Below are 14,160 nucleotides of genomic sequence, written 5' to 3'. Positions count from 1 at the left end.
CTTATTTTGTCAATTATTCCAACAGCACCTATGATGGGCCTTCAGTCATTCTAAATTTAAAATGAATGTGCAAATTGTATATTTTCACATTGTTGAGTTTCATCGAAGATGTTCGGAGACACTTCCACTTGCTTCAAGGAAGTTGCTCTTTGTGTTGTCCAATATGTGTTTTGTTGTACTGTCATTTTGGTGTCTGCACTATTGAGTCATTTAAGATTGCCACATTATACTTAACTATTATCTGCCTCGGATGTGAGGGCCGCAATTACACTAAACTACAATGTTAAGTAAAGGGCCACGAAATATGAAACTAGTTGCCACAAATAGCATGCGGGCCATGAGTTTGGGCCCCTTGTTTCAGAAGGTGTCCAGACATTTTTTTCCCCCAAAAGTCAATATATAATGTAATATGAAGATAACTGCATTTTGTTTGGAAATTAGGTACATTTAGTCAATATCCGAAGTAAAATAGGTGTATGTTGGTGTTAACTTTGATTTTAATCAATACGCTACTTATACAGTGAGTACGGAAAGTATTCAGACCCCTTAAAACTTTTCGCTATTTGTTTAATTGCAGCAATTTGCTTAAATAAAAAAAGTTGATTTCATTTTTTATTAATGTACACTCAGCACCCCATCTTGACAAAAAAACAACAAATGTAGAAATGTTTGCAAATGTATTAAAAATATTTTAAAAACTGAAAAGTCACATGTACATAAGTTTTCACACCCTTTGCTCAATACTTTGTTGATACATCTTTGGCAGTAATTATAGCCTCAAGTATTTTTGAATATGATACCACAAGCACCTATCTTTGGGCAGTTTCGCCAATTCCTCTTTGCCCATTCCTCTCTGCAGCACCTCTCAAGCTCCATCAGATTGGATTGGAAGCATTGGTTTTCATCCCGTACATTGCTGCATTCATCTTTCCCTCTATCCTGACGAGTCTTCCAGTTCTTGCTGCTGAAAACCATCCCCAAAGCACGATGCTGCCACCACCATGCTTCACTATAGGGATGGTGTTTGGCCTGGTGTTGAGCGGTGCCTGGTTTCCTCCAGACATGACGCCTGGCATTCAGGCCAAGGAGTTTAAGCTTTGTCTCATCAGACCAGATAATTCTTTTTCTCATGGTCTGAGAGTCTTTCCGGTGCATTTTGGCAACCTTTTTACTAAGAAATGGCTTCTGTATGGCCACTATACCACACAGGCCTGATTGATGCTTTGCTGCAGAGATGGTTGTCCTTCTGGAACGTTCTCCTCTCTCTACAGAGGAATGCTGTAGCTCTGACAGAATTGACCATTGGGTTCTTGGTCACCTCCCTGACTAGACTAAGATGAATGCAGCAATGTACAAAGACATCCTGGATGAAAACCAATGCTTTCCATCCAATCTGATGGCGATTGAAAGATGCAGCAAAGAGGAATGGGCAAAAAGGAATGGGCGAAACTGCCCAAAGATAGGTGCCCAAATACTTGAGGCTGTAATTTCTGCCAAAGGTGCATCAACAAAGTATTGAGAAAATGATCTAAATACTTATGAACATGTGATTTTTGAGTTTTTTATTTTTAATAAATTCCCAAACCTTTCTAAATTTTAAAGATTAGATGCTGAGTCTACATTAATGAGAAATAAAATGAACCTTTTGATTTCAGCAAAAGGCTGCAATGAAGCAAAGAGTGAAAAAAAAGTGGTTCTGATACTTTCCGTCCCCACCGTATATGTTTTAAGGGAAAATTAAAAAGTACTTAAGCTGAATCCAAGACTTTATATTGGACAGAAAAAAAAGTGATTCAGCTGTTAGATCTGTCGTAAGTTGTTAAGTTGCAGCTGTCTTTTCATCTCATTTATTTTGTTTGACAAATGACTTAAGGGTTTTTGTAATGAGTGTGTGTTGCGTATGTGTCACTTTAATTATTTCCCCCTACGTTTGTTTGACAGTGTGAGAATGACCACAGGGGAGTTTCCACTTGCCAGTAAAGTGATTATTTTATTGGTGCTTGATGTGGTTAAAAAAATGTGGCTTTCTCTGGCAACAGTATTTTGTCGGTGTTGTAGAAGGTATCACATTATTATAGAGTCAAGTGACTTGGACAACTTTTCACTGCTGCCGCAATGGAAGACTTTTTCATTTTTATGTTTTTATTTAATCATAAAACGATGCTTGTTTATTTGTCTGAGTAAGGCCTGCTTGCGTGGAAAAAAGTAATTGTTGGGTTGTGCTAATTTCTATGTCAAAATGGTCCGTTTTTGTAAACTTATCTGCGGGGGGTCAGGGAAACTCTCAAAGTTTATTGGTCATTTTATTGGGGAGCAATGAAAGAGGAGTTTCACATTGATGAAAGGCAGTTGCAGTTAACTACCTGGCTATTTTTTACTTGTTCCCAGGTTTCAACTTCCTCCCTTTTCTTAAACCCACTTGTCTCTTGGTTATCCCCCCTCACTCAAACAGCACAGGAATTACAGATATTTGAAAGGAGACAGTCCATCTTGTTGCAAATTCTTCCCTAATTGTCTTTTTATTTCATGATATTTTGATGCTATGAGGTTTATGTGGTGGACTAACCCAGCTTTCTGTTAGCTTTTGGGAAATATTGGATGCTTTTTGCTCCACATTAAAATCCATAATTTAGAAACTACTGATGACTTCGCTTTTATGGGAAGTGGTTATTTAATGACTTTCCTAAAATCATAGGAAACCAGACAAAGCTTTCTGAACTAAACAGAACATTTTCTGAAAAACTGTTAATGTAAGTGCATAAACTAACTTGCCCATGTTATTTGCTATCTGTCTTGTGTAGAAGTGGTCCAGTGTAAACAGTCCCCTCTTCTTGCCACTTATCCCACCAAGAGCACCTGGGTTCACAGCAGTGGTGCTGACCTACGACCGCGTCGAGAGTCTTTTCCGGGTCATCACTGAAATCTCTAAAGTTCCTAGCTTGGGTAAGCTGCTGGTGGTGTGGAATAACCAGAACAAAAGTCCTCCTGAAGGTGAGTTAATCATTGATCAATTAAAACGTAGCATGCAGCTTTATCTAATCAGAAGCATTACAATGAATAATGGAAAGTGTGTAGATACAAAGAAATGCCTTACCCTTTACTTATAATTTTAGCTGCAGAGACTTGAAATCTCTAGTCTAAAATACAATTGGGCCATTCCAACGAATCGGCTCCATTCATTAGTTGTAAGCAAAAGATGAATCATTTGAGTACCAAGGCTGAAAGTAACTGGAGTTAGTATTTTAAGCATAGAGCTAGCAAATAATGCCACATGGCTTGACTGTCCTGAGATTTTACTCCCCCCTCCATCGAATATACAGGAAAATATATTAAATAGTTCCTTAGTTTTGGCCTTCCCATGCCCTGCAGAGGATCTGAATGATAACTTCCTGTGGATCATGTGACCTAGTAACAGGCTTGAATACAAACAGTACAGCTGGGCTAAGGACTACAGTAACACAAAATGTTTAAAATATAACATTTCTGAATGATTTTTATATTAGATTTCATTTCAAAGTCTCATCTTAGAATGCAGGACAGGCAACAATGCTAGTTTCCAGTGTAAAATATTTTCTAAATTAGTCTTTAAAATTGTATTTATGAAATATGCAATCAGTTTAATGTCTGGGCCACAAGTAAATTTGATCAATCATTTTTTTTCTATAGATGCAAATGGCATTTAGTGGAATGGCCCACATACATGTACAGTTGTCATGTAATGTTAACATTTGGGACTCCCTAAAATATATCCAATAGCTTAGGGGCCCAGAAAAGAAAAAAAAAATACATAACCGCTAGAGATGCGCGGTTTGCGGACACAACCACTGAGCCCGCGGATTATCCGTGGATCGGGCGGTTGAAAAAAAAAAAAAAAAAAGATTTTATCCGCGGGTCGGGTCGGGCGGTTGAAATAAAAAAAAATTAGATTTTAAATAGATTCAGGCGGGTGGCAGTTAAACCAATTTGGAAATATATATACATAGTTAAATGTTGTTACCCACATACGAAAAACGAGCAGGCACCTGCAGCATATGCCACAACAGAAGAAGAAAAAAAAAAAAGAGATGGACACTTTTACGGAGCGGAGAAGGGACGCCTCGCCGGGGTCCGGGACCGAGGCCCCTTCCCCCGAGAGGGCCCCACCGGGAGCCGTAGCTGAGGTGATCCGCGAGAAGGGCCCGACGCACGTCCAGGGTCACCACCGCGCCCACCGCACAGACACCCCGCCTCGTCCGCCTTCGCCACGGCCGGCGTCACGCGCAGCAGGTAAGCAGCTTACCTGCCCGCCACCCCCGTGGCCGGGGGCTCGTAACAGGGGTCACTCCGCGCGCTCCGCCCGCGCAGCTTACCTGCCCGCCACCCCCGTTGCCGGGGGCGCGTAACAGGGGTCACTCCGCGCGCAGTGCGCTCACGAAAGGGGTGGGGCTCACCCTGGTGAGCCGAGTGGGCCACTTTTGGTAAGCAGAACTGGCGCTGCGGGATGAACCGAACGCCGGGTTAAGGCGCCCGATGCCGACGCTCATCAGACCCCAGAAAAGGTGTTGGTTGATATAGACAGCAGGACGGTGGCCATGGAAGTCGGAACCCGCTAAGGAGTGTGTAACAACGCACTTGCCGAATCAACTAGCCCTGAAAATGGATGGCGCTGGAGCGTCGGGCCCATACCCGGCCGTCGCCGGCAGCGAGAGCCGCGAGGGCTAGGCCGCGACGAGTAGGATGGCCTCCGCGGTGCGCGCTGAAGCCTCGGGCGCGAGCCCGGGTGGAGCCGCCGCGGGTGCGAGGGACATCGCACCTCCACGCGCTTGGAGGTGCGCTCAGCGCGGCTCCCAGATGATTGCGCACTGGTGTGCGTCTGGGCCGTGACAGCGTGGCACGCGAATGTCTCTGCTGCATTGGATCAGTCTCCTTTCTTTAACAAGCAAAAGCTTTATAACCTCACTAATGCCTTGCATCGTCTATATTAGATGTATAACAACGGGCGGGTGCGGGCGGGTGCGGGTTTGATTAAATGTTAGAACGGGTGGATGGCGGATGGTTGACGACTTTTGTGATGCGGTTGCGGATGAAATAATTGCCTATCCGCGCATCTCTAATAACCGCTATTCCACAAAGGATACAAAAGGACACTCAATAGTCATTTTTAAGAAAATCTAGGCAGCTATTTTTGGCTATATGTTTTGTCATTCATATCAAGTAGGACTGCAACTATTATTTTGATAGTCTTCTATTTAGCGATTATTTTTTCTAATAGTTGGCTAGTCAAACAATCACTGTTTATAATCTGCTGTACACGCTTAAGTTTGACGTTGAGTCTGCAGCTTGACTTTAACTCATTTTTACATATTTTTTTTGTAAATCTATTATTAACAAAATAAACGTAAATAACTGAGAAACAAATAGTTTTACTTTATTACACACACTAAAAAGTATATATTCAATAAAAATAAATCAACAGACTTAAAGTGCAAGATGTCCTGTAAACATGACATTCAGTGCAAAACATATTTGTATCCAGTACTGTTAGGGTTATTTAGCTACAAGTATTTACCTAAAGGAACAAAAGTGTAAACATGAACAATACTGACCGTCTATAAATAAATATATTATTGCTTGTATTTCGTCATGTGACTTCTTCCCGGAAGTGAAAACGGTGGTGGTCAACCAAGCCAAGATGGCTGTTGTGCAGCAAGCAGCGCGCAAACTCTGAGTACGCAAGGGGCCTAGATCTTCCTGCAAAAAGCAGATACGAGCAAAAAATAAAATCTATGCAATGGAATAGATCCCTATACTTTATTAAAAAAATATTTGTCGAGTGTTATCAAGGATTATCTGTCGGTGGAGTTCACAGACATATCAAACTATCTTGTGCTCCAGACGTCATTCTACACAACAAAACAGATTCAAACTTGGAAAAGCATGGATGTCTACAACTTCTTTGCGTGTGGCTGGGTCAAGGAAATTGGTACCAAGACTCTCCCGGATCATTATGCATTGTATTTGCTTGAGTAAGGTTGCATTTCAGGATTTAACTTTGCGTTGACAGCCATGTTTGATGCACGCGTCGTTTTACGAGTTTGCATGTTTTTCCCCGTCTTTAGCCAAATATAACTATAGATCTCAACGTTGTGTAGGTGCTGGAAGATTTATTTATGATTGCTGCCTTTGGTTAAAGCTTAACTTATAGGTTTTACTCACATTTGCTTTCTTTTATTTAGACTCGCTGAGTTGGTGATTTACAAAACACTCGTAGCAAAAATGCGTTTTAAGAACTCCCAAACAAGATAAAATACTAATAATATCAAGATTATACTTACATGGGAAATACTAAACAATAAAAGTATATCAAACAAACCTTTAATGAAGTGATCACTGCAAACTCGAGCGTTCTTCGAATACACTCCCTTCGAGTAGAGTGTGTGCCACTTTTGTCATCGACGCTTCGTAAAATCTTGCACTCCTATGCCTTTTTGATTACCTCTCGAGGAACTCTAAAGAAACGTATATCCTTTATGTGATATGAACGGTTCGTACAACCAAAAATAACGCAAGCATCAGGCAGAACCGATGTCGGCTTGACCACCACACATATTTAATCAGCCGAACGTGAGCCGGACAGACGTCATATAAATCGAAGCAATTAAGTGGCTAGCCAACAATAACAAATCTTTGTCGATTAATTTTTATAATCGACGTTATCGATAATGTAGACTACTCGTTGCAGCCCTAATATCAACCATATTTCCCAGAAAGCCCAATATTTCCTGTACTGCTCATGAATTGTCTTCAATGTGACATTTAAACTAGTAAACAACTTTAAGCCTTACTCTACTGATATTATAGTATACTATTTACCGTAACTGGATTTATATCAAACTGATTTTTGATTTTGATTGGACGTGTCATTGTGAAAATGCTTAAATGAAAATTAAAAAGTATGTTGGTGTTCGGGTGTTGATGGAGGGAACAGTTATAAAGTCATCTAAAATACTTTGTGTTAAAAAAGGGGCTGATAAATATGAGAATAGTATTCTTCCATTTGCTCCTGTCTGATCATGAAAATGTATAAGAAACAAAAAACAATGAAAGTGTCAACTGTACGTAGCTTGTATATATGCATTTTCATGAAAGGAATAAAAAGAAATGATGATGATGATGATGATATTGGGGTAAAGTGTGATGTTGACCAAAAATCCAATCAGCCCCGCTGCTGTCAGAGTTGACTAATATAATGAAGTAGTGAGAAAACTTTGAAGTGCTTTGTTATGGCTGCGCGTTTCCTTTTCATCGGAGGCGTCAGCGGCCCCTGGCTGGAGCAGCGTGACCCATTAGAATTAACGAGGGGCCATTGACAGGTCAGACTCAGGTCTCAGTCAAGTACAAGGGAAGGTTTTTTTTTCTTCCTTTGACACCAAATTTTGACCTGATGACTTTACATGTTGCATTTAGGTAATTGTGTAACCTTTTTTGCACCATTTAGTAGTAGTACTGGCAGTCCCTGTTGGATTCTAGAGTATATATTTTTAGATCCCTAATTGTAAAATTAGTTGAATTATGTGAATGTGAGTGTGAATGTTGTCTGTCTATCTGTGTTGTCCCTGCGATGAGGTGGCAACTTGTCCCGGCTGTATCCCACCTTCCACATGAATGCAGCTGAGATAGGCTCCAGCACCCCCTGCGACCCTGAAAGGGACAAGCGGTAGAAAATGGATGGATGGATGGGATGTTCCGATTGGAATTTAATTCAAAATATCCCTTACTGTTGTCATTTAGCAATGGTTTATTTCTTTAACCCTTTACACCTAGGTTTTGTTTCATTACCTTTGTTTGGAGTTTAGAAAATATGTTTGATTTATAGGTTAGCAGTATCCAGGCTAAACTCAACTAATAGCACACCATCATTATGTTCCCTCTTGCCAATGTAGAAATAAAGGAAGGGATGAGGGATATAAGTTGGACAGACTGAAATAATAAATTGGGGATTTTTACATAGCAGCTTCCCCGCCAACAGCGTTTGACATACGTCGTCGGACATTGTTTGGAGGAGCTGGAGCTCGTCTTACACTCTGCCAAGCACCATTTGCACCTTTAATGAGAGGACACATTGTTTGATCTTTTAGCTATACCATGGACTCTGCCCAAGATCCTAAACATGTTCAGACAAAATGACTTTGGTCATTTGCCACAGGAAAAACTGTAAATACATTAGTTTTGCAAATGCTGTAGTTGAGCACAGTTATATTATTTTTCTACTACCAGCACAAAATATCAGTGGTGAATTACATCTTATATATTCGTTATTACTTCTTCCAAGTTTAGGCAGTCATTGTCTTAAATTTGTAAATACAACTTGAAGCAGCTCAAAGCTGTCATATACACGCGTGATAACCTACAACAAGCAATACACTAAACCATTTTTAACCAAGTGCAATGGTCAAAAGTGGCCACTAGTTTATTAACTAACATTTACACATTTATTTCCTACTGTTTTAAAGTGTATATCACTTTTAGGCCGCTGTGAAATACAAATATGAATTATTACTTGGCAAACACATAGGCCTACTGTAACACTATTAACTGTTAGCATGTTAGCAAATTAGATATGTTTAGCGCTGCAATCCTTGCACAAGGGTTCCTGTCTACCTGGAAAGCACTACCCCCTAACTGGGACTTCTTTTGGTCCTGAAAAATGACCAATAACTTATTTCTGGCAACTGTTCCTTTGATCAAAACACGCTCACACTTTTGAACCAAATCAGACCTTTGCACCCCGGGTAACCTTTCTTCACCGCCCTAACTTCATGCAGGCTTGAAATAATAGTTTTTTTCTTCTCTTGTCTTATAGAATCCCTCTGGCCTAAGATCAGCGTACCTCTCAAAGTTGTGCGAACCAAAGAGAACAAGTTGAGTAACCGTTTTTTCCCCTATGACGAAATTGAGACCGAAGCTGTGCTGGCAATCGATGATGACATCATCATGCTGACATCAGATGAACTGCAGTTTGGCTATGAGGTGAGCAAGTTCCTGCCAACCCCCACAAATAATTTTCTGTGTGTCCACCGATAATGACCGGGAACCCTTTCCTCATGATCACAGCCTTTTAAAGTTATTGTAGAAAATTAGAGTCGCATATCAGGATTTGACAGCCTGCTGCTTGTGTTTGATGACTGAGGAATGTTGATTGGTTTAAAGCCAACAAATCTGCCCTGCCCTCACCTGAATGCATTTAGGAGCTATTTAATAAAATTGTAGCCAGTTTAAGGAGAATTACATAGAATTAGATGCATCACCAAAGATTAGTTGCCACTCACTGGGAGATATTATATTATACATATTTTAGCTCATTTTACAGCCAGTTTTCTATCATTTTTCTTCGACTATTATATTTACATCAAGCAGTAAAGTTTATCTTGCTATAATAGTAAAATTATTTGGTTAGCATTTTCAGCACTAAGTGTGTATGCAGGCCTCATTAGCTATGTAAATAGTGTGACACTGTACAAGTATGACAGCGTTTTTTGTTGATTAAATGATTTAACAACTGAGAGTAATGCAACTTGACACAGTACTGCATACTGACAGACACACTCAGACTGTATAAATCCTTTGTTCATTGTAATCCAATATACTTTAAATGTGTTTTGTGTTGCAGAGGTAATGATTTAATGTTTATCAACGAACAGACTGCAGTGTAATTAGTTCCACACTACTAGTACTGTATTTTTCCATGCAATTGTGGTTGGTATCCTGGCAGAAGGGTGCCAAATAACTATTACTATTCTGCATTTGAAATGTTATTTAGCTTGTGACAATGGAAACTCAACCGTTATTTATTTACCCTTTTTTGATATGAGCTTGTTTTTCTATATCGCCATCCCATGCAGGTATGGAGAGAGTTCCCTGACCGGCTTGTGGGTTACCCAGGCCGACTGCACCTTTGGGACCATGAAATGGGGAAGTGGAAGTACGAGTCAGAGTGGACAAACGAGGTCTCCATGGTTCTAACTGGCGCTGCTTTTTACCATAAGGTGACTCACACACAGACTAAACTTCATTTGTACCATTGATGCAGATGTAACTCATTTTGGGAAGGTTTTTTTTTTCCATTGAAACTGGGGATCAAATGACATGGAAATGTTGCAGAGTGAACAGTTTCCTGTAGTCTGGTGTGTGCATGCGTGTGTGCATGCGTGTGTGGACTATAAAAGATAGAAAGATCAGATTGTGTTGATGGATGAGCAGAATGTTGCAGGCTGGACGAGGTTATCAGCCATCCTCTTAAGAGCTCATTCACTCACTGTGGTTCTTAACAAATTCTATCCCTCCTACGTACTGTCAGGTCATCCTGTTCTTAATGAGCCTGCAGTTAATCTGCGTCTTGTGTGCCTCTTTTTCTTGCAGTACTTCAACTACTTGTACACATACAAAATGCCAGGTGATATCAAGAACTGGGTAGATGCACACATGAACTGTGAAGATATTGCCATGAACTTCCTGGTGGCTAACATTACTGGCAAAGCCCCCATAAAGGTATATTATACTCATCACCTCATTTTTTGGGGCTCTAACCCCAAAGTAAGGGGGGTGGGTGAAGACAGACAGAGCAGACCAACATTCTGGATTTAATCAGTTGTCACCCTGCCACTTCACTGCTTCACCGCCCCCTCATTCAGGTGTCGGGGCCCAAGCTCCAATCCTGCCTTAACCTCCCTTATCGGAGTGGGACTCCCCCTTGCAGTGTGTTTTTATAAGCAGGCACACACACTGCCACCAAATCGCAATCTTCAGCACCCCCCACGCTTTCACCCTGTCTCACCATATCTCACACAGGTTCTTTCAGAAAGCTACTTTTCTCTTCTCTAAGCACTCACACATTCACTGCTTGAGTGTTGCACAGAGGCAAGCCATACATCATCACTCTGCTCAGGCAAAAATCTCCCCATGGCGCTTGCTTCCTTGTTTGAAGTGGCAGGACTATTTCAGCAGAAGTGACCGTCAATTTAGCTTGTCTGGCAAACACTAAGAAAACTGAACTGACATTTTTGGGTGTGACTTTCAATAGGTGACCCCCCGGAAGAAGTTCAAGTGTCCTGAATGTACTGCCATCGATGGACTGTCCTTAGATCAGACGCACATGGTGGAGAGGTAACGCAATTATTGGAGGGGAATTCAACACTCAGTAGTTTTTTGTTTGTTTGGTTGTTAACTTCTGATCGCATTTCATCACCAACACCCCATGACACTGTCAGAGATGTACAGTGTTAATTTATTGATATACAATGGAACCTGTCTTGGTCCACCGTGTTCTTCCTCTTTCAGTGGAACCTTTATTTACAAACTTAATTGGTTCCTTAACAGGATTTGTAAATAGAAAAGTTTGTATTTTTAAACACATTTCTCCATAAGAAACGATGTAAATATGATTAATGGGTTCCAGCTTTGACAAAAGTCCATATATTAGTATAAATTAATATACTTTGAACACAATATATAGCGCTATTTAGTTGTGTATATCGAAAAATATATAATAATGGGGTCATGGATCAATTTTCTGTTTAATAACAAAGTCAAAACAACTGCCCTGCTGACATGCACACTCACACACACACACACGCTGTCACGAGCCCAGTGGTGCACTCACAGTTTGAAATCACAAATCCCTGTAAACTTTAACAGCCAGGACGCTACAATAATTAGGAATAAAAAATCAAATCTACTTTACCTTGTTGGTTAATTCTACTTGCGTGAGAGGGGGAGAGGGGAAAAGCAGTGTTGACAACGCTGTGGATACTTCCCGGATGTTTCCAACCACACATTGACAGGAAGGATGGGGCGCATACAGTTATTTCTGTATTGCACTAACAACATGCACTTATTCACGCAACTGATTAAATTTCCACACACCATTATAAATGTTACTTTTGTAAATACCGTGATTTCGGAACTATAAAGCTAATTATAAGCCGCACCCAGAACATTTTTCGACAAATGTTATTTTGTACATACTGTATGCTAGCCGCACAGGTTTGTAAGCTGCAGATGTACCCTTTGAAACATGACATTTTTATACAGGCGCTTGAGTTAATTTAAAAATGTAACCAAAGACAGTACTGTAAATAAAGTAGCCTACTAGAGGGCAGTCGTTATTCTTTTTTCTCCTGCGTGCTGAAACCGCTAAAGTCATCTTCTTCGGTGCTTGGCAATCCAGCCTTTCAGCCCTCGTTAGTGCTGGTGGCTTTCTGTTTTGTGTGCCGACTGTTACATTTTTCGACGGGGGGATCGATCGTCTTTGGCTTTGAGGCTGCTGCGTCTTGTGCATTTCATCGTTTCCCCTCCATAAGGAGGGTGAGTCCATAACGCGCTAAATGGCTCACTGAATGATTGTGCGAATGCCTTTGATTTAGTGTGAACAATTTCATTGGTTCACTGAGACCTGTTCAACAATTTAATTGGTCTGATGTGACGATGCTCAACTTATTGGCGGCATGTGAAGCTCATTAACCTGGAAAAGTCCATTAATTAGCCACAGCATTGTATAAAATGCAGGGTTCAAAGCGTAGAAAAAAGGTACCAGCTTATAATATGGTAATTAAGGTACATCTTTGTTGTGCTTGTTACTACTCCTGCGTACCTCTTTCTTGGTTGCAGCCGGGCGTTACATGTTGGTCACATTGTCCACAATTACTTGAGCTAGATCTGCGTTACCAACATGAACGGAATTTGAGCTAATGACTAATGGTTAAAAGTTCATATTTTAAGTCCAAGTAAGGCTGGTAATTAAACCATCCTTCCTGCACAAAAAATGTGCAACTTCTCATCCGTCTAGATTTTAATTTTCTAGTTATAGCATTCTCACTGTATCTCTCATTCACCTGTTGTTTCTCTCCTTAGATCTGAGTGCATCAACAAGTTTGCCTCAGTTTTTGGTACCATGCCACTGAAGGTGGTGGAGCACCGGGCTGATCCGGTTCTCTACAAAGACGACTTTCCAGAGAAACTCAAGAGCTTCCCCAACATTGGCAGTCTCTGACTAACGTGCGGTCTGTGTTTTGACCTTGTCATAGCCTCTGCAGACCCAAGCCTGTCTCTCACACCAAGGTATATTTTGTACTGATGTGTTAAAAGTATTTCAACGCCAGTTTGTATGGAGACCTTTGAGGAATATTAATGACGTTGACTGATGAATTAGCCTCACTGAGCTCCAGCTGTTATGTACGTTCATACATACAGTATGCATTCTGCTTCAGCAATGTATAGTAGTTGTAATTTATTATTTGAATACTTTGTATTGGCTGTATTGTAGGCACAGTGTAAAATCGGCCATTCTAATCTGCTGTAGAGTTAGAGCATACAAACAATAATCTAATATTTAGATTAAATGCTGAACACAACTACCGGGTTGTTTTCCGTGCATGCGACGTCACATTGTTACAAGTGTGTTTTCAAAAGACGTACACAGCTGTTGTTTTTTTTCCCGCTTAAGTTTATTTCCTTTTGTGTCCACGTCACTGTTAAACTTTTAAGATGTTAACCTTGTCCTGCAATGCCTTTTATTTAATATCCTTAAGGTCACTGTAACTGAAGGTATGTGTTCCTTATTTTGGAATATAAAATTTAATTGAATTGTGAACATCTCATGTGTATGTTTTGATGCCCCAATTTATTTGGGGGGGGGGGATCAGCCTCCATGTCACACACCCCTACCCCAGCCTGTCACCTGTTATTAATATAGGCTGCCTAATCCGCCCTGTTCAATGTCAGCACTTTAAAAGACTGCTGTTCTTATTTTTGTCATCTTCAATTAGTGTCATACTCTTGTCGGCAGCAAGATCTCATTTCAGGCCTTGTGTGCTTCTAAAACGCACTGATTTGGTTTGGGTTTGTTAACGTGACTCTCGGGACGACACAACATTATGGGCTCATGTCAACACAATATCGTCACACACTGCAAATTAATAGTTTGTGTTTCAGCAACGTGTGAAACTGCAGTTGCTCAACATCATTGGAAGACAAACCTTGGAGCATACTTCTAACCTAGGAGTGTCCAAACTTTTTCCAAAAAGAGCTGCAAGCTGAAAAATGAAAGAATGCGTGGGCTACTTTGATACCAATTTAATTGACATTAGAATATGCTAAACTGTTTGAAAAAGAAAAACACATTAT

General features: G+C 40.6%; 1 protein-coding gene across 1 annotated transcript in view; it reads left to right on the top strand.

Annotated features, from left to right (window-relative positions):
• The window catches only part of LOC133616112 (exostosin-2), a 36,409-nt gene extending 22,782 nt beyond the window's left edge, over positions 1-13,627 (top strand). Inside the window, exons 10-15 of the mRNA XM_061975217.1 lie at positions 2,802-2,991; positions 8,843-9,009; positions 9,882-10,025; positions 10,399-10,527; positions 11,060-11,142; positions 12,889-13,627. Coding sequence (XP_061831201.1) covers positions 2,802-2,991; positions 8,843-9,009; positions 9,882-10,025; positions 10,399-10,527; positions 11,060-11,142; positions 12,889-13,027 — 852 coding nt within the window. The 3' untranslated portion in view covers positions 13,028-13,627. The remainder of the gene's footprint in view (positions 1-2,801; positions 2,992-8,842; positions 9,010-9,881; positions 10,026-10,398; positions 10,528-11,059; positions 11,143-12,888) is intronic.
• The last annotated feature ends 533 nt before the right edge of the window (positions 13,628-14,160 follow it).

Source organism: Nerophis lumbriciformis, linkage group LG15 (assembly GCF_033978685.3).
Source record: "Nerophis lumbriciformis linkage group LG15, RoL_Nlum_v2.1, whole genome shotgun sequence".
Lineage (NCBI taxonomy): Eukaryota > Metazoa > Chordata > Actinopteri > Syngnathiformes > Syngnathidae > Nerophis > Nerophis lumbriciformis.
This window is presented reverse-complemented; position numbering and strand designations above follow the sequence as displayed.